General features: G+C 48.0%; 1 protein-coding gene and 1 non-coding gene across 2 annotated transcripts; both read right to left on the bottom strand.

The window, feature by feature from the left end:
* Nucleotides 1-6,419: 6,419 nt before the first annotated feature.
* Nucleotides 6,420-6,492, bottom strand: TRNAE-CUC. The gene has a single exon. It is a non-coding gene; the product is annotated as a tRNA-Glu (tRNA).
* A 1,934-nt stretch (nucleotides 6,493-8,426) lies between these two features.
* LOC119271847 lies at nucleotides 8,427-14,570 on the bottom strand. Its single transcript, XM_037553507.1, has 3 exons — nucleotides 14,503-14,570; nucleotides 10,102-10,374; nucleotides 8,427-9,474 (listed from the first exon to the last, which is right to left on the bottom strand). Exons 1-3 carry the CDS (start codon nucleotides 14,568-14,570, stop codon nucleotides 8,427-8,429), a joined length of 1,389 nt encoding a protein of 462 aa, XP_037409404.1.
* Nucleotides 14,571-15,807: the final 1,237 nt, after the last annotated feature.

Here is a 15,807-nt window from a genome sequence, read left to right as displayed (position 1 = left end):
TACCCCGCCAACTCTTTTTGTAGTTTTGCCCCGGCATTGCCTTCTCAGTTCTCACATCTATGCTCTGCTTGGTAAACACTGTAGCAGCTTGTTTAATAAGAACAAACAGAAAAGTAGCGTGCCAAACGTCAAATATCTAACTGCTGCCAACGCCAAACCAATCAAGATTATCATAGTATTGTCAGAAAGAAACCTTGCGGTTCAGTTAGTTTCAGTTCGTTCAGAAAGTTCAGAGTTGGTTGTCGTTTTCTCTTCAGTTAGTATCGTACCTAAGAGCTTGATAGCAACATATGCCAAAAACAAAATAAGTAAAAAGGCAACACCTATAGCTATCTAATCTAAGGAAGTAAAATGTAATAGGATTACAGGAATATTTAACATAGTATCTTATCTAAGGAGTAAAATCTAACGAAGAAACATGCAGACTGAACACTCAAGTGGAACTCACAGGAACAGTAGGAAATTGATCGTCTACTTCAGTAAAATTTTCAATTAAACTTTTGCTAGTTCTGTCATTCTGTGTGATATTTTGAATATCATAGTTGAGAAAATTAAAAGGTGAAAATGAGTTGGTGATTCAGTTGTATGTTATTGCATATTTTTCTGGATTTCGCTTTCTTGTATCTGTATACGTATATTATGCGCATACCATCCGCACCAGCACCTGTTTCCTACTGTTTTGCCTTACCATCTAAAATCTATGTGTTCTGTGATCCAAATGCGATAAGTTAGATTCAGCGACAACCATATTATCATATTACTTCAATCCTTAGTATATGATTTGCAAGCTAGCAGTGCAAACGCATAGATGCTAAACCTTGACGTCCTTGAAATTTGGTAAAATGGATGCTGCTATTGACCATACTACTAATATTACCTTTGATGCTGTGTTGATGATTCTATTCCTCCAAATTGGTATGACTTCTCTACGACCTGTCTCAGAGAACAACATTTACAGGAAGACAGTTTGGGATCCAAAAGCAATTACAGTTCATATGTATATGATGCACCAGCAGTTCAGTGTGACTTTTGTAGGCGAAGTGACCACTGTAAGTGCAGTGCGTGATCCATTCATGTTACAAACACATGTAGCTCCATTCGCAGCGAATGCACCTCATCAACACTACCATAGATTGCTTCCATATGCTTGAACCGGGATTTGCTACTCGTTGTCACTTACGACAGATGATGTTGCTTTCGGAGGCAATGGATTTAGCCACCTGCCGATGAAAAGCTGCTAGCATGACACAACAGACGACGCTTCCCTGCATCTACAAAGAGAGGAACAAATCCTATGCTCCGCAGAAGGGAGAACAGTCCATCCATAGCAGGTATTGACAGCCACCCATGGTGACCAGATCCAGAGGGAAACGCCTCAATCAACAGAAAAACTCCACTGGTGGTCGTTCCTGTACAAATACAGGTAGAAAGAGATCAGTCCATAGAAAAGATATGGATGATAAGTGGCATTCATAGTTCATCCAGATTTCACTTCTTGTTTCGAAATAGTTCAGCTACATTCAGAATGCACATATACACTTGTTTTTTCCTTCTTTGCTTCAAAACTAGAATTAGCGATGCATTTAAATTTGGATTACATCCTGACTCTTTCATCTGGAATGAACTCAATACTAACTGAAAATAATGCAAGGAAGACCTAATCGATCATATATTGAGAGCAGATTGCCGAAAAAGGGTTTCCCCCGCTTTATATTATAAAGCAAACATCACCGAGCGAGATACCGAACAACGCACACACTGCACACACCCAAGGCAAGATACAAAGGTGCCAGGCATAAGCACACCGCCCCACCGACTACCAATAGAGAGGTGAACCGGACCAAAACGAAGCCGGGCCTCCAAAGCGGTGCCTCCAAGAAGGATACGACCATGGATAGCCGCCACAGCCCGATCAGTGAAGATCAGGTTTTCACCCAAAGAGGACGACAAGAGTGTGAACACCGCGACGGAGCCTTCAGGAAGGGTACGGCGGCAACGCCCACCGCCACCGTCGGCCAGTCAAAGGACTGGACAAGTGGTGTACCCCGGCACTCACACCCTACTGATGAACCTTAACTCCGTCAACCGCCCGCAACCACGCCACCCATGCGGCCATGTTTGCCTGCCCGCACCTGAGACACACGCTCCGCCCACAAACGTCACGCCTCCCGCCGCCAGAGCCGCCGCCATGCAACTAGACAACCCCGGGACCTACACAAAGGCCCCAGCTTTGGACCAACCGATGGCCCTCGACCGACGGAACCACCCGCAGACGCTCCGCTGGTAAACCTGCGCCAACCTGCTCGCGGCCGAGGAAAGGGGGAGAAAGGGGAGCGGACGAATCCAGACCGGCAAACCGTGCCAGCGACAGGTGACGCAACTGCATCGAGGCCACCCATCCCTCCAACCAAGCTCCCCGCCGTACACGAGGAAAGGGGGAGAAGGAGGAGCGGACGCATCCAGACCTGCAAACCGTGCCGGCGACAGGTGGCGCGAGCACATCGAGGCCACCTATCCCCCCTACCAAGCTCCCCCGCGAGCACCCCCATGTCACCCCACCATGGTAGCTGACACACATCTCCGCGAGGCCATCGACAACCGCGAGCCCGCCGACGAGGGAGACCAACTGCTCGCCGCCATGACCGCCCGCACCGGCCGCTCGCCGCCCAGCCCGTCGCGCCACCGTCACGCGCAGCGCCATCACCACGCCCGTCGCGTCGCCTCGCCCTGTGACAGCGAGGCACCCCGATCCAGCCGTGTCGGCCCGCGCCAAGGCCGGTGGGAGGGGGAACAAGGAGGCCTCGCCCTCTGGCGGCGGCGAGGGACGAGGAGGGGGCGGGGAAGGGAGTTGGCGGCAGAGCGGTAGGGTTCCTCCCGTCACCTCGCGGGGGGCGAGCGGAAGGGAGGGTTTTTTTTCGGGTCTGTTTGATATACTTGTTGAATCCCCAAGTGTTTTCCTCCTTGAGAGCAGATTAGCAGGACAACATCAACATCCTAGGTTTTTACATTGATTAAAACGGGATGAAGCCCCTCTAAAATAATATTTAGAATTGGAAGATGTGCCTATAGTAGTAGTATTCAAAGATACATCAGTGTGCGACTTGCGGTAAACGTCTTGCCTATCCTGGCCGACGTGTTTCATGTTATATAGATGGGTTGCAAGCCCGGATACGCGTACAAGTTGTTGTAGAGATACATCTTAGAGGAGAAGAAATACAAGAGATAAAAGAAGATAAAGATTACATGAGTATCTTGTCTAACTACTCCTCATGCGGTTAGCCAAGGTCTCCTCTCCTTGCATGCAAGGTATACACGTGAAGATTATATCACGTTTAACATCCTTCCTTAATCACAACTTCATCAAGTTGAGATTATGCTTGAAGTCCTCAAAACTTCTTGTGGGTAAAGCTTTGGTAAAGCCACCAGCAACTTGGTCTTGAGAGTGAATAAATCGAATATCCAGAAGTTTGTTTGCAACTCTTTCTCGAACAAAGTGAAAATCTATCTCAATGTGTTTAGTTCTGGCATGAAAAACTGGATTTGCTGACAAGTAGGTAGCACCTAGATTATCACACCATAAACATGGAGCTCTAGTGCTTTTCATACCTAGTTCCTTTAGGATTGACTGCACCCATATGATTTCTGCTGTTGCATTTGCCAATGCCTTATATTCTGCCTCTGTACTGGATCTTGAAGCTGTAGCTTGCTTCCTTGCAGTCCAAGATATTAAATTAGGTCCAAAAATATTATCATTTGCCAATTACCCCGCCAACTCTTTTTGTAGTTTTGCCCCGGCATTCTCTATGCTATGCTGAAGAAACCCATCTCAAAGAAAGTAATTCAGAGATGAGACGGGACAAACTCTCTGGTCAGAAATTTATATACGGGTAGCACTAGCACATTCATTGCGCAAAACTTGTCTCAAGGCTTTTTCACCTCAAAGTAGCTTGGTCTCAGCTATGGTTGAAGCTTCAGTTTGATCTGACTTGAATTTTTACTCTTGAAATGAGCCATGATATGCTGAGACATCTCTGATTTTCTTATGTGTGCAAATGAGATTGTGAGAACGAGATGGATCAAACGCGCCCGAGAGAGAAGAACAAACTTCAAGTAAGTATATATCAGAACTTTTGAGTCAAGAGCTCTAGCAAAGAACCACATGTGGACGTCGTTCTTGCGCACTTGCAGATTTTTAAAAATTGCTTTACTAATATTAACCTAGTACACATCGGCAACCTTCTGTGCTTATTTGTAAAAGCCTGCTCTGCTTGGTAAATCACTAAGCTTCTATAGTTTTTGTTATCCAATTATTTTATTTTATTTTCGAGCACTGTAGTATGTACAGCTTGTTTAATAAGTACAAAAAGAAAAGTAGCTTGCCAAACGGCAAATATCTTACTGCTGCCAACGCCTACACCAGTCAAGATTTATCATACAGTATTGTTAGAAATAAACACCTGCGGTTCAGTTAGTTTCAGTTAGTTCAGAAAGTTCAGACTTGGGTGTCGTTTTCTCTTCAGTTAGTATCGTATCTAAGAGCTTGATAGCAGCATATGCCAAAAAGAATAAGTAAATAGGCAACAGGTATAGCTATCTAATCTAAGGAGTAAAATGTAACAGGATTACAGGAATTAACGTAGTATCGAATCTAAGGAGTAAAATGTAGCAGGATTACATGAAGGAAGAAACATGCAGACTGAACACTCAAGTGGAACTCACCGGGAACAGTAGGATATCGGTCATCTACTTCAGTAAATTTTTCAATTGAACTTTTGCTAGTTCTGTCATTCTGTGTGATATTTTCAATATCATAGTTGAGAAATTTAAAAGGTTAAATGAGTTGGTGATTCAGTTGTATGTTATTGCATATATTTCTAGATTTCGCAATCTCGATTGACCATTTTGTACCAAAATGAGTGATGTCAATGCTCTTTTCTTTTGTGTCTTATATAGATGGCTCAAACCGATGATCACTAAATGGTGATGTAGGAAGTGAGCCCTCATAGGGCCACTCACGGCACAATTGTGTATCGGCTGAATTTTCTGGTTCACAACCATCTTCACGGGAACATTTTTCTGGTGCACAACAATCTGCTGCGGCTGAGCGTGAGGTTGTTGATTTAGAGAAGGATGTAAGACATGTAAGGGAAAGAAGGAGATGGCACCATGATCAGAGATGTGGTACAATTTCATCAAGATTAATGATGAAAATGATGTGGTAAAGGCTGCCAAATGCAAATATTGCAATCGTGATATGAAGGCGGACACGAAGCACCATGGTACGCCATCCTTGATCAGACACTTGAATGTGTGCAAGCGCAACCCTCACAAATACAACAAAGATCCAAAGCAGGACATATTCCAAGCAACTCAAGGGGAAGGCGTCCGGACTTGGAGGTTTGATCTTGACGCGCTTAGGGAAGCTTTTGCAGAGATGGTCATAGAAGGTGAGTTGCGCTTTGCTTTTTTTTAGAAGACGGGCTTTAGAAAATTTATGTCCAAACCCTGCCCATGTTTCAAACCGCCATCTAGAAGAACCTGTACCAGAGACACTGCGGGACTGTTCTTCCAACAGAAGTCTAAGCTCAAGAAATTCTTCAAGGATTCTTGTCAGCTAGTTTGCCTAACAACAGATTGTTCGACTTCTCAGCAGCAAGATGGATATATGACTGTGATACCAGTTTTATTGATGAATATTGGAGTCTACAGAAGAAAACCATTGGTTTTTTCTTTGTGAAGGGGCGAGATGCTTGCCTGATTGGGGTTTGGAGGGATTGACTGAAATTGTTGATAATGCAAGTGCCAATGTCGGTGGTATTGTTTATTTGTGGAGGCAGCTGAGCAAAACCAACATGGCTAACTGCTTGCACATGAGGTACACGTTGCTAACCTTATTGTGCAAGATGGCATAACAGAAGTGGACATATCTATGAAGTGTTGTAGAGCTGTTGTTAGGTATATTGGTAATGGTGGTTCAAGAACTGACAAGTTTAAGGAGATTGCTGAGGAAGAAAAGGTGGATGGCAGGGCATTTCTGAAGCTTGATGTCCCAACCAGAAGAAACTCAACATTTTCTCATGTTCAAATATGCAAATAATTATGAGTAGGTGCTCACAGGGTTAGATGAAGAGGATATTACTTACATTAGTGATATTTGTAAAGAGATTGATTCCTTGGTTGCCCCAAAGAAAGATTGGGAGAATGCAAAGAAGTTCGAACGATTTTTGGAGCATTTTTAAGATCTTACTGTTTTGTCGCTTCTACTCTTCATGTCATAAATGTATGATTCACCACGACATCTGTACGTGTCCCCTGATTCTCATCAGCACCCGTGCAACAGCAATGCCTCAAAAAAGGAAAAATCCCGTGGAACAGCAGAAGCTAAAAGCCTAAAAATATAGCAAATTAAAAACGAAAAATTCCGTCGCCGGGACTTGAACCCGGGTCTCTCGGGTGAGAGCCGAGTATCCTAACCACCTAGACTACGACGGAATGATGGTGGAAATACAACAATTCCTCTCACAATCAGAGAGTACCTAAAGCTCAGTTACTAGTTGTGCTGGACTGTAAAGTTGTGGTTCGATTATGGGATCAATGATAATTTCAGGGATCTTTCTATCTGTGTTAGTCCATTCGACGTACACACATGTCAATGTTCTATTGTCATATATTCAACAATGTCAGGGGCACATATCTTTTCTCTCCCTTTTCTTTCAAATCGGGGGTTACAATATTACATCAGCTCCTTCCTTCTGAGTTCAGACTTCAGACCAAAGATCTTAAAGGTGGATGATGAGCTAGTGCTACATTGCTGGTGGCTTACTGCCGTACCCGGAGCACCTGGTACACCATGCTAAAACCAAACTGACGGGCACCATCATAAGGCAGATGTCAGTGTATTGTGCAATGCAGATCTCTCAGAAGGAGTTTTCATTCCCGGAAGAGATGTGATCACCGCCGGCACCTTTGTGCTCCCATACGACGACACGCTCGATCGGAGCGCATTCTCCATCACAATAGCTATATGCAGTGGCGGAGGCAGGGGTGCTGGCAGGGGCCAGGGCCCCCCTATGCTCTCATAAATACCACTATATGTGCTCTTAATCCTCCATTTCTTAAACAAAATTAGCAAGATGTAGATGATTTGGCCCTGTCTAACATTATATAACATGTTTGGCCCCTCTGTATTGAGTTTCTGGCTCCGCCACTGGCTATATGTAGTTGACTGAAGTTGTAATTTGGGTAAGTCCATTTTATGACACAAGAAATGGTTGAAGAAAAAGCTAAAGGACGAAGAAATAAGGATGGCCGTTGGATTTTAATCTAATGACCCAAAAAATTAACTTGCCCAAAATAATTTTTTAGGCGACTCACATGTAGCCGGTCCCTTCTCTGCTGGCGGTGCCAGAGAGAGACGTGCCGAAGCTAAAAAAAAGTTCTGCACATGAAGCCCGTCAAGTATGACATCTTAGGGTAATGTACCGATTTTTCAAAATTCAAGTGTCACAATTTTTATCTTTTATTTTGAGAAAAACTTTTGATCTATTCATCAACTGTCAAGCCTCGATGGCCTCTAGTTTAGATGCCAGCAGTCCCGGCACCTACACCCGTTAACCTTCTAGCTCGCCTCTGCCGTCTGCGGCTTATTCCTAGCCGAGGCCTTGCCGGTGTCCCCGGGCCTCGCTTTGTTCGCCCGGCACCCTAGGTGCCCGGTCGTGCCTCCATCCAACTTTCATCTTTGTTCCCAAACAAAATCGAATGACCAGGTGTCCTACTCAGGAAGGCGAGACGGCGGCGGCTCCCTGAAGACGGAATAAAGGTCTCCCCGCCTAGCCTCCGTTTCGGCAGTGCGTCTAGTATCGTTGGTGGGCGTGTGGAGGTGTGTCTCCAGCAGATCTATCTTTGGTGGATTTGCTCGGATCTCGTCGTTGTTCGTCTACATTCGTGTGTCTTCGGTTTGGATCCTTCCGATCTACGTTATTTATCATCGGTGGCGGTTGCTGTTCTGGGGTGCTGGTCCTATGGGGCCTTAGCACGACGACTTTCCGACTGTCTACTACAACAAGTTGTGCCCGGCTCCGGCGATGAAGGGGCGATGACGGAGGCGCGCCTTCGACTCGCCTCGATGCTTGTAGTTGTTGCTAGGTGGTCTACGGATCTGGTTGTAATTTTTATTTCTGGTGTTCGTTGTACTGCCATGATTAAAGATGAATAGATTGGAAGTTTTTCCGCAAAAAATTGAATGACCAGAATTTGAAATTCAGGCAGCTTACTTTCCAACAAAACAAAACTGTGATTTATTGGACCACCACGTCGATTGTAAAGTACGGCAACTATCCATCCTTTTATTTTCTCTTATATTTTCATCATCACCATCAAGTAAAAGCGCCAAGATTCGAATTCCGAAGGGAGCAGGCTGCCGTACATCAGCATCGCCGATCGTCGTCGAGGCACCAACATCGGTAGTCGGGCTTGGACATCGCGAGGAGCTCCTCCGGCGACATGCGCTCCAGCTCTCGCTGCCTCCACGCCGGGAATGCCTTGGCCGTGGACTCATCATCGTCGTCCTTGGGCCAGCCGTGCAGGTGCAGGTGGCTCATGGCGCGTATCCTCTTGTACAGGCGCATGGCGGCCACGCAGTCGTCGTAAGGGTGATGGTGTCCGCCGGGCTGTATGTCATACCCCAGGCAGCTCCGCGTGAGATACCGGAGCGAGTTGCTCATGAGCCTGGCGCTGGTCTTCATCAGCGGCGGGTACGCGGCCGTGTCCCGCTTGAGGTGCACCGGGTAGTCCATGCCCAGCGCGTCGAGGTCGTGCTCCAGCCCGTGGCCCACGAGGAGCCGGGCGGCGCCGCGGGAGGAGTAGGAGTAGGACTCCTCGCCGTTGAGGAGGATGTCCTGCACCCGCCTCATCGCCTGCTTCACCGTGGGCGCGTCGCGGAGGTGCTCGGGCCGGATGCCCGTGGTCTCGTACCGGTAGTGCGTCACCGGGATGAGCGGCTTCACGAAGCTCTCGTAGAGGATGGTCTCGTGCTCGTCGACGACGCAGACGCGCGCACACACGTCCAGCGTGCCGTCGCTCCCGCCGCCCACCATCTTGCACCCGAGTGCCACCGCGCCGCGGCCGCCTCGCGCGCCCACCCTCGACATGCTTCGGGTGAGGCTCTGCACCGACGAAGGATGGGGCGCCCCGGAGAGCTTGCAGGTCGGGCGGTGGGCACGTACGGCGGCGGAGGCGGGGAAGACGGCGAGGCAGAGCGGGCAGCCGTGGGCTTGGAAGGCGGCGGAACAGGCGGGCTTGGAGGGCAGGGAGGCGCCAAAGCCGAGGTGGTCGCGGAGGGCGTCGAGGGAGCGGCAGTGCTTGCCGCAGACGCCGCAGCGGGGCTCGTGGAGGGAGTGGTGCGACGTCCGCATGTGCTCCACCAGGTGCTCCATCCGGTTGAACTGGCGGTAGCACGCCGCGCACCGGTGACGGCTGCACGCACGTACGTACACACCCAAGAACTCCTCATCAGCAAGAAGAAAACGTATATGTGTTGTACGTGTGGTCGTGTACTGAAAACGTATATTTGTTGTACGTGTGTTGAGAAAACGTATAGATACCGTACGTACAAGAGAAAACGAAACAGTGGAAATGTGCAATCTCAAGGACGCCAGGTTCAATCTCATCATTTAAAATGTGCGTGTAGGAAGGCACAAAATGTGCGTGTAGAAAATTGGTGGCATGATCTGACAAAGTTTGCATGCACTGAAAAATGGCCAGAGGAGAATATGGAGCAGTGGCCAAGGGAGTGCACCTGTGAGCATCTGAAGAGCTGTCCATGGCCGACAGTGAGTCACCTAAGCTAGCAAGCAAGTGCAGAGACGCAGCAAACGGTAGTCGTTCTGCTTGGTTGGTTGGATTGTAAGAAACCGACGGCTATTTAAGTACACATCGATTCCTGACAGCGGCGCCAATGGAGAGTTGCTTCTTTGCGGCATCAACCATATTATGATGTAAGTAGCATATTCATGCAATGTTCGGGAGATGCGATTGCATGTTGTTGAGAGCAGGAAGAAATAACATAGACACGATTGTCCGGTTTGAAAAAGCAAGAACAACCGGATGGATAGAAAGATGAGATTGGATTGGGATTCCGGCCGGAGATCGGCCGACGTGCACACGCCCGGCGGCATCGGGCGGACGATCATCGTCGTCGCCTTAAGTTGGCTCCGTCTTTTGGCGGTGGCGGACAGCCGCGCGGAGCGCCAAGCGATGGGATCTGCGTGGATATCCTGAGAACATACCATCTCTAGATGAGCTTTTGGGTTGGGAGATGTCTTCATCTCATTCTCCGGGTCCTGGTCCTGGGCATCTGTTTTGCTGCCTCTGTGACTGAAAATCCATGTGGAAATAGAATCCAAAAATCATGATTTTCCAACACACTTCATGAGAAACCATGCATTTACCATCTTGTGAGTAAACTGAACCGAAACTTTCTGTTTGGAGAGAAAAATGAACTCATACTTAACTGAACAAAAATAACATAGCCAGACAGTACCAACCACAGATGCAGCCACATCTACTAGTACTGCAGAACATGCAACGTGAAAGTCAATGCTGCATTGTAGTAAACCCCAAAGATAATAAAACTGATGAAGAAAGTTATGCTTCATACACGCGAACAAAAGAGAAATCAAATGTTTCTGTTTCAAGCCGGCAGCATGTCCAGCGAGACTTTACTTTGTCCTTCCAATTCATTATTTTCTTTACCAGGTCTCAGTCCTCAGATATCGTGCAAAAATAGCTATTAAACAGCGATAACTTTTTTTTTTGCCAATCAAACAGCGAGAACTGGTTCCAAAAGCTGAGAAACAAAACAATCCCAACAACAAGAAAAACTTGTTCTAGTCCTAGCCCATGAGTTTTCCACAAATCTAAATGTTTAATGATTTGATCCTCGAACAACACTCAATATGACCAACTGAATCCAAAGGACAGCCAAGCAGAAGCATTAGAGTTAAAAAGCAAAAGAACTAGAAGAAATGGTTCAGTATAGGCTTCCTTCAGAGCTTACACACACAAAATGTCAATCAACAACAGTTGATGGAGCAACCTGAAGTTCAGGGGTTCATATAGGCTTGCTTCAGAGCCTTGTGAAATAGTTCAGTACACAAAGTCTGAACCACAGACTGCATTAAACAGCGGTACCAAAGTCAGCTAGAATTGCTAGTACCAAAATTGGGTCCTTTACATCAGTTTTAGCCACTGGCTTTACTAGAGAAGGTGTTCAAACCATTCACCATCATAACCTGCTTGTCTCATCAGAATCCTTGTGCAGAACATGTAATTGTGATTGAGAAGCAGAAGTTCACCGCCTATCAAAGACTCCAATGTTATCTTGACATCGCCTCTTTGGAAGACCAAGCCAGCACTTGCATATTTGGCCTCATATAGCTCCCATATTTAGCTCAGACAAGGTACAAGCAAATGGACTAAACTCCTTTAGATCTTCCAAAAGGGCATCAAGGAAAGGGATCTCGACATGAAACTGATAGATATGAAATGAACAATCCCACAGCTTGGAATAATCATGGAGTAGTTCGCAAAGAACAGCTATTGGATTCAGTCAAAGAAGCAATTTCATAGGCACCCTTAAAATAAACAAATTCTTCAATTTGTTCAATATCATAGTAACTATAAACATCCTTGGCATAAGAAGATAATATTTCATTATCATTAAACTCACATTGATAGGAAAGGTGTTTTTTAGGGTCTTCATAACTACAAGTAAAATCATATATTTCGCATAAATTCCAAGCATAGCATTGCAAACAATTAATTTGATAACTTAAGAGTTTTCTTTTTTGAGACACGCGGGGTCGCACAAAATAAACATGTTCATCTAATGATTTTCCCTCAACTAAACTAGTTAGGTTTTCAATAGGAGCACAAAGGGATCGAAGATGATCCAAATAGAAAGCTTCAACGGTATGATAGATTTTGGATAGTTCTACAACCATTAGGTTAACAAGTACATTTTTTTGGGTATTTTACGTTTCCTGCCCATAACTAAAGATAGAAAACAAGAGCACAAAATAAAAACTACTTAGAGATAAAGCCAACAAGCGCACACGAGAATATTCACCCCACGCTACTGCTTCCTGGCAACGGCGCCAGAAAAAGGTCTTGATAACCCACAAGTATAAGGTATCAATTATAGCCTTTCTCGATAAGTATGAGTGTCGAACCCAATGAGGAGCTAAAAGTAGAATTACTATTTTCTTCAAGTTCTATCGACCGCCGATACAACTCTACGCACACTTAATGTTCGTTTTACCTAGAACAAGGATGAAACTATTTTGCGGGGATAAAACTAGAATTACATTGCAAGAAGAAAACTAGGAGTACTTTGCAGGATATAAAAGTTAGTTGTTTAGTAGAGAGCTTTTTGTAACACAAAGAGAAAGATTGTCCATGGACAATTGAATATAACACAATAGATACTTATCATATGCAATGAGGGAGATGCATACCCTAACATTTCCGTACTTGAATCATATGCACTTATAATTGGAATTCTAGCAAGCATCCGCAACTACTAAATATCATTAAGATAAAACCCGGCCATAACATTAAGCAACAAGTCCTCTTTACTCTCATACGCAACAATCCCCTCACTCGAGTATAAGCTTCTGTCACTCTCGCTACGCACTATAAGTGAATGATGAACGTATTACAAAACCGTACAACGATAATCCCACACGCTTGCGCGAGACGGAGGGAACCATAGGATAACACCAATTTAACATACAACTTATATCAATCATACCATACGACAAAAAAAATCTACTCAAACATTATAGGATTGCCACACATCATTGGATAATAACATATAACATTAAGCACGATGTTCAAGTAGAGATTACAACGCGAAGAAGAGGTGTCACACCGCTGCATAGAGGGGGAGAGAGTTGGTGATGACGGGGGCGAAATTGTTGGTGTAGATCGCCGTCATGATGGTTCTCGTGACGACACTCCGGCGCCACCGGAAGAGAGGGCGAGAGAGCCCCCCTCCTTCTTCTTCTTGCTTGGCCTCCCTCCTAGCCTAGATGGGAGGAGAGTTTCCCCTCTGGTCCATAGCCGCCATGGCTCCCAAAGTGCAGGAGCCCCTCCGAGATTGGATCTCTCTCTGTGTTCTTTTTTGAAAACCGTTTCTTATATTTCCGAAGATTCGTAACTTTGATTGGGCTGAAATTTTGAGAGGATTTTTATCCGGATACTATCTTTCTTACGGCAGAAGGAAACCCCCAACCGACTTACAGGGAAGCCACAATTCTTCTAGGTGCGCCCAGGATAGGGGGCGCGCCATCTGAGCTTGTGGGCTCCTCGAGTATCGTCTCACGTTGATTCTTTTGTTCCAAAAAAATTGCATATATTCTAAAATAAATCTCCGTAAAATTTTATCGCGTTTGGACTTCGTTTGATATGGATTTGTTGCGAAACAAAAAATGCAACAAACAAGAACTGGCACTGGGCACTAAATCAATATGTTAGTCCCAAAAAAGCATTTAAGTTGTTGTCAAAATTATGTAAAAGTTGTAAAATAATGGCACGAAACAATCAACAAATATAAATACGACAGAGACATATCAGGGCTCTAGACCTCATTAACACTCAAATGGCACATTGCCTATGGAGTGGTTTCGAGGGACACAAGAAGCTTCACCTAGCTAATCGGTAGATGATTTGTATGGAAAAAAAAGTTGCGGGGAGGGGGGGAGGGGGTTAGGGCATCTCCAGCCATTGGCCCCCCAGGAGGCGTCTAAAAGCGCCGCCTGGGGGTGAGCCGGCGCAAAAAATGGCCCTGGGGGCGAGTCGGTCCCCAGCCGTCGGCCACCAGGGCCGCCCCCAGGCACGTATTAAAAAACAAAAAAAAGAACATTCGGCGAAGTTATGATAAAAACTAGTTAAATTTTGGCCAAACATGGCAAATTTCGGCGAAATTCGTCCAAACATTACATTAACCTAATCTAAAAAAAAGAAAGGGGCTGAAGTCGTCGCCGCCGTCGCCGCCATCGTCGTCGTCGGCCTTCTCCTCCTTGACGCAGGTGCCCCTGCTGGACCCCTGCACGGCGTCGCCATGGCGAACAGGCGGCGGCGCGTCGTCGTCGTCGTCGCTGTCGCATAAGACGACGACCCCGCCTTCCTCGCGGCCGCGTTGGCGCTCCTCGAAGCGGCATAGGGCGGCGCACTGGCTCTCCTTCTCCTTCTCCTGGCGCGCCTTCTCCATCGCAATGGAGTCCTGGCGCGCCCATTCGAGGGCCGCGTCGTCGTCGTCGAACTCCGCCTTCACCGGCGCCAGCCCCGGCTCCGTCTTTGGCTTGACGAAGCGCGGAGGAATCGACGAGGAGGAGGCGCACTGGCCGCCCTCGTTGATGACAATGCCGGCGCTGCGAGTGCGCCGGCCGAGCGGCGTCTCCGCCGCGGGCTCGGCCTTGACGCCGAGCGGCGCCGGAGAACCGGAGGAGTGTGAAGAAGAACGCGATGAGGAGGAAGAAGAGGAGGCGCAGAACCTCCTTGGCGCGCATGGCCCGACGCGTCGGTGCTACGCCGGGGCGGCCACCCTCGCCAGGGGGTACGCCAACGGCGGTTCTTTGCCGCCCTCGAGGTACGTGAGCACGCCCTCGAGCGTGCGGCCGGGGACGCCCCACCAGAGGTGGCGCCCCTCGCTGTTCTGTCGGCCGCCGACCACCGGCGCGCCGAAATACGCCGCCCAGGCCGCGTGGTTGTCGGCGGCGTACTGGGGAGGAAGAGTTGGGCGATCTCGACCTCCTCGGCGAAGTAGTTCGGCTTCGCCACGGCGTCGGGCAACGGGGGAATGGGAACTCCCCCGGCGCTGAGCCTCCACCCCGTTGGCCCGGCGCGCATGTCCGGCGACGCCGGGATGTTCACCTGGAACAGGAGCCAGGACTCCTGTTCGCGGAGCGAATGGCGGCCGAAGCCGTTGGCCGCCGCCTTGTCTCCGGGGAAGCGTTCCGCCATGGCGACGGCGGCGCTGGTCGGGCTTAGGAGAGGTAGAGGGAGGGGCTGGGCGGCGGCGCTCGGGAGAGGCAGGGAGAGGAAGGGGCTGGACGGCGGCGAGGGGCGGGGCTGGTGTTGGCACAGGCAAGTGGAGGCTGCCGGCTTTTATAGTCGGGCCGCGCCCGTGTGTACGCGTGCGAGGAAGGGGAGGCGTCCGCGCGCCGTCCCGTGACGCGCCGTCCATGAGGAATCAATGGCAAGGCTGACCCCGCGGGAACCGAGGCCGTTGGGGGAAGACGAGGCGCTGAGTCGCTGACGCGGCTGGCCCGCATCTTTTTCGCGCCAAAACAGTTCGCCCCGTGCGCCCCCCAGCGCGCCGGGTTCAGCCTGGGTCCGCCGACGCTGTTTTTGACCCAAGCCGGCGAAAAACGGGCTCCTGGGGGCGCGACTGGGCCGTTTTTTCGGCGCCGGCGTGAAAAAATCGCCTGGGGAGGCCTTCCTGGGGGCGCGGCTGGAGATGCCCTTAGGAATCCCAAATCTTAAAGATGTGAACATGTGTCTCCTGGGATCCTGGCTCAAGAGATATATTCATGGAGAGGGGAGGCTTTCGAAGCAAGTTATTGATAGCAAGTATTCTACCAATTCCCCCAATATTTTTATGAGCTCCTCCACCAATGCTTCTACCTTCTAGAAAGGGGTCACTTCTGCTATCAATGCCATTAAATTTGGCTACAGATGGGTGGTGAGAGATGGGGGAAAAGCTAGGTTTTGGGAAAACACTTGGATTGGTACAACTCCCCTTGT

This window comes from Triticum dicoccoides, chromosome 3A (genome assembly GCF_002162155.2).
Source record: "Triticum dicoccoides isolate Atlit2015 ecotype Zavitan chromosome 3A, WEW_v2.0, whole genome shotgun sequence".
NCBI lineage: Eukaryota > Viridiplantae > Streptophyta > Magnoliopsida > Poales > Poaceae > Triticum > Triticum dicoccoides.
Note: the sequence above shows the minus strand (reverse complement) of the source record. Positions and strands in the feature narration are given on the sequence as shown.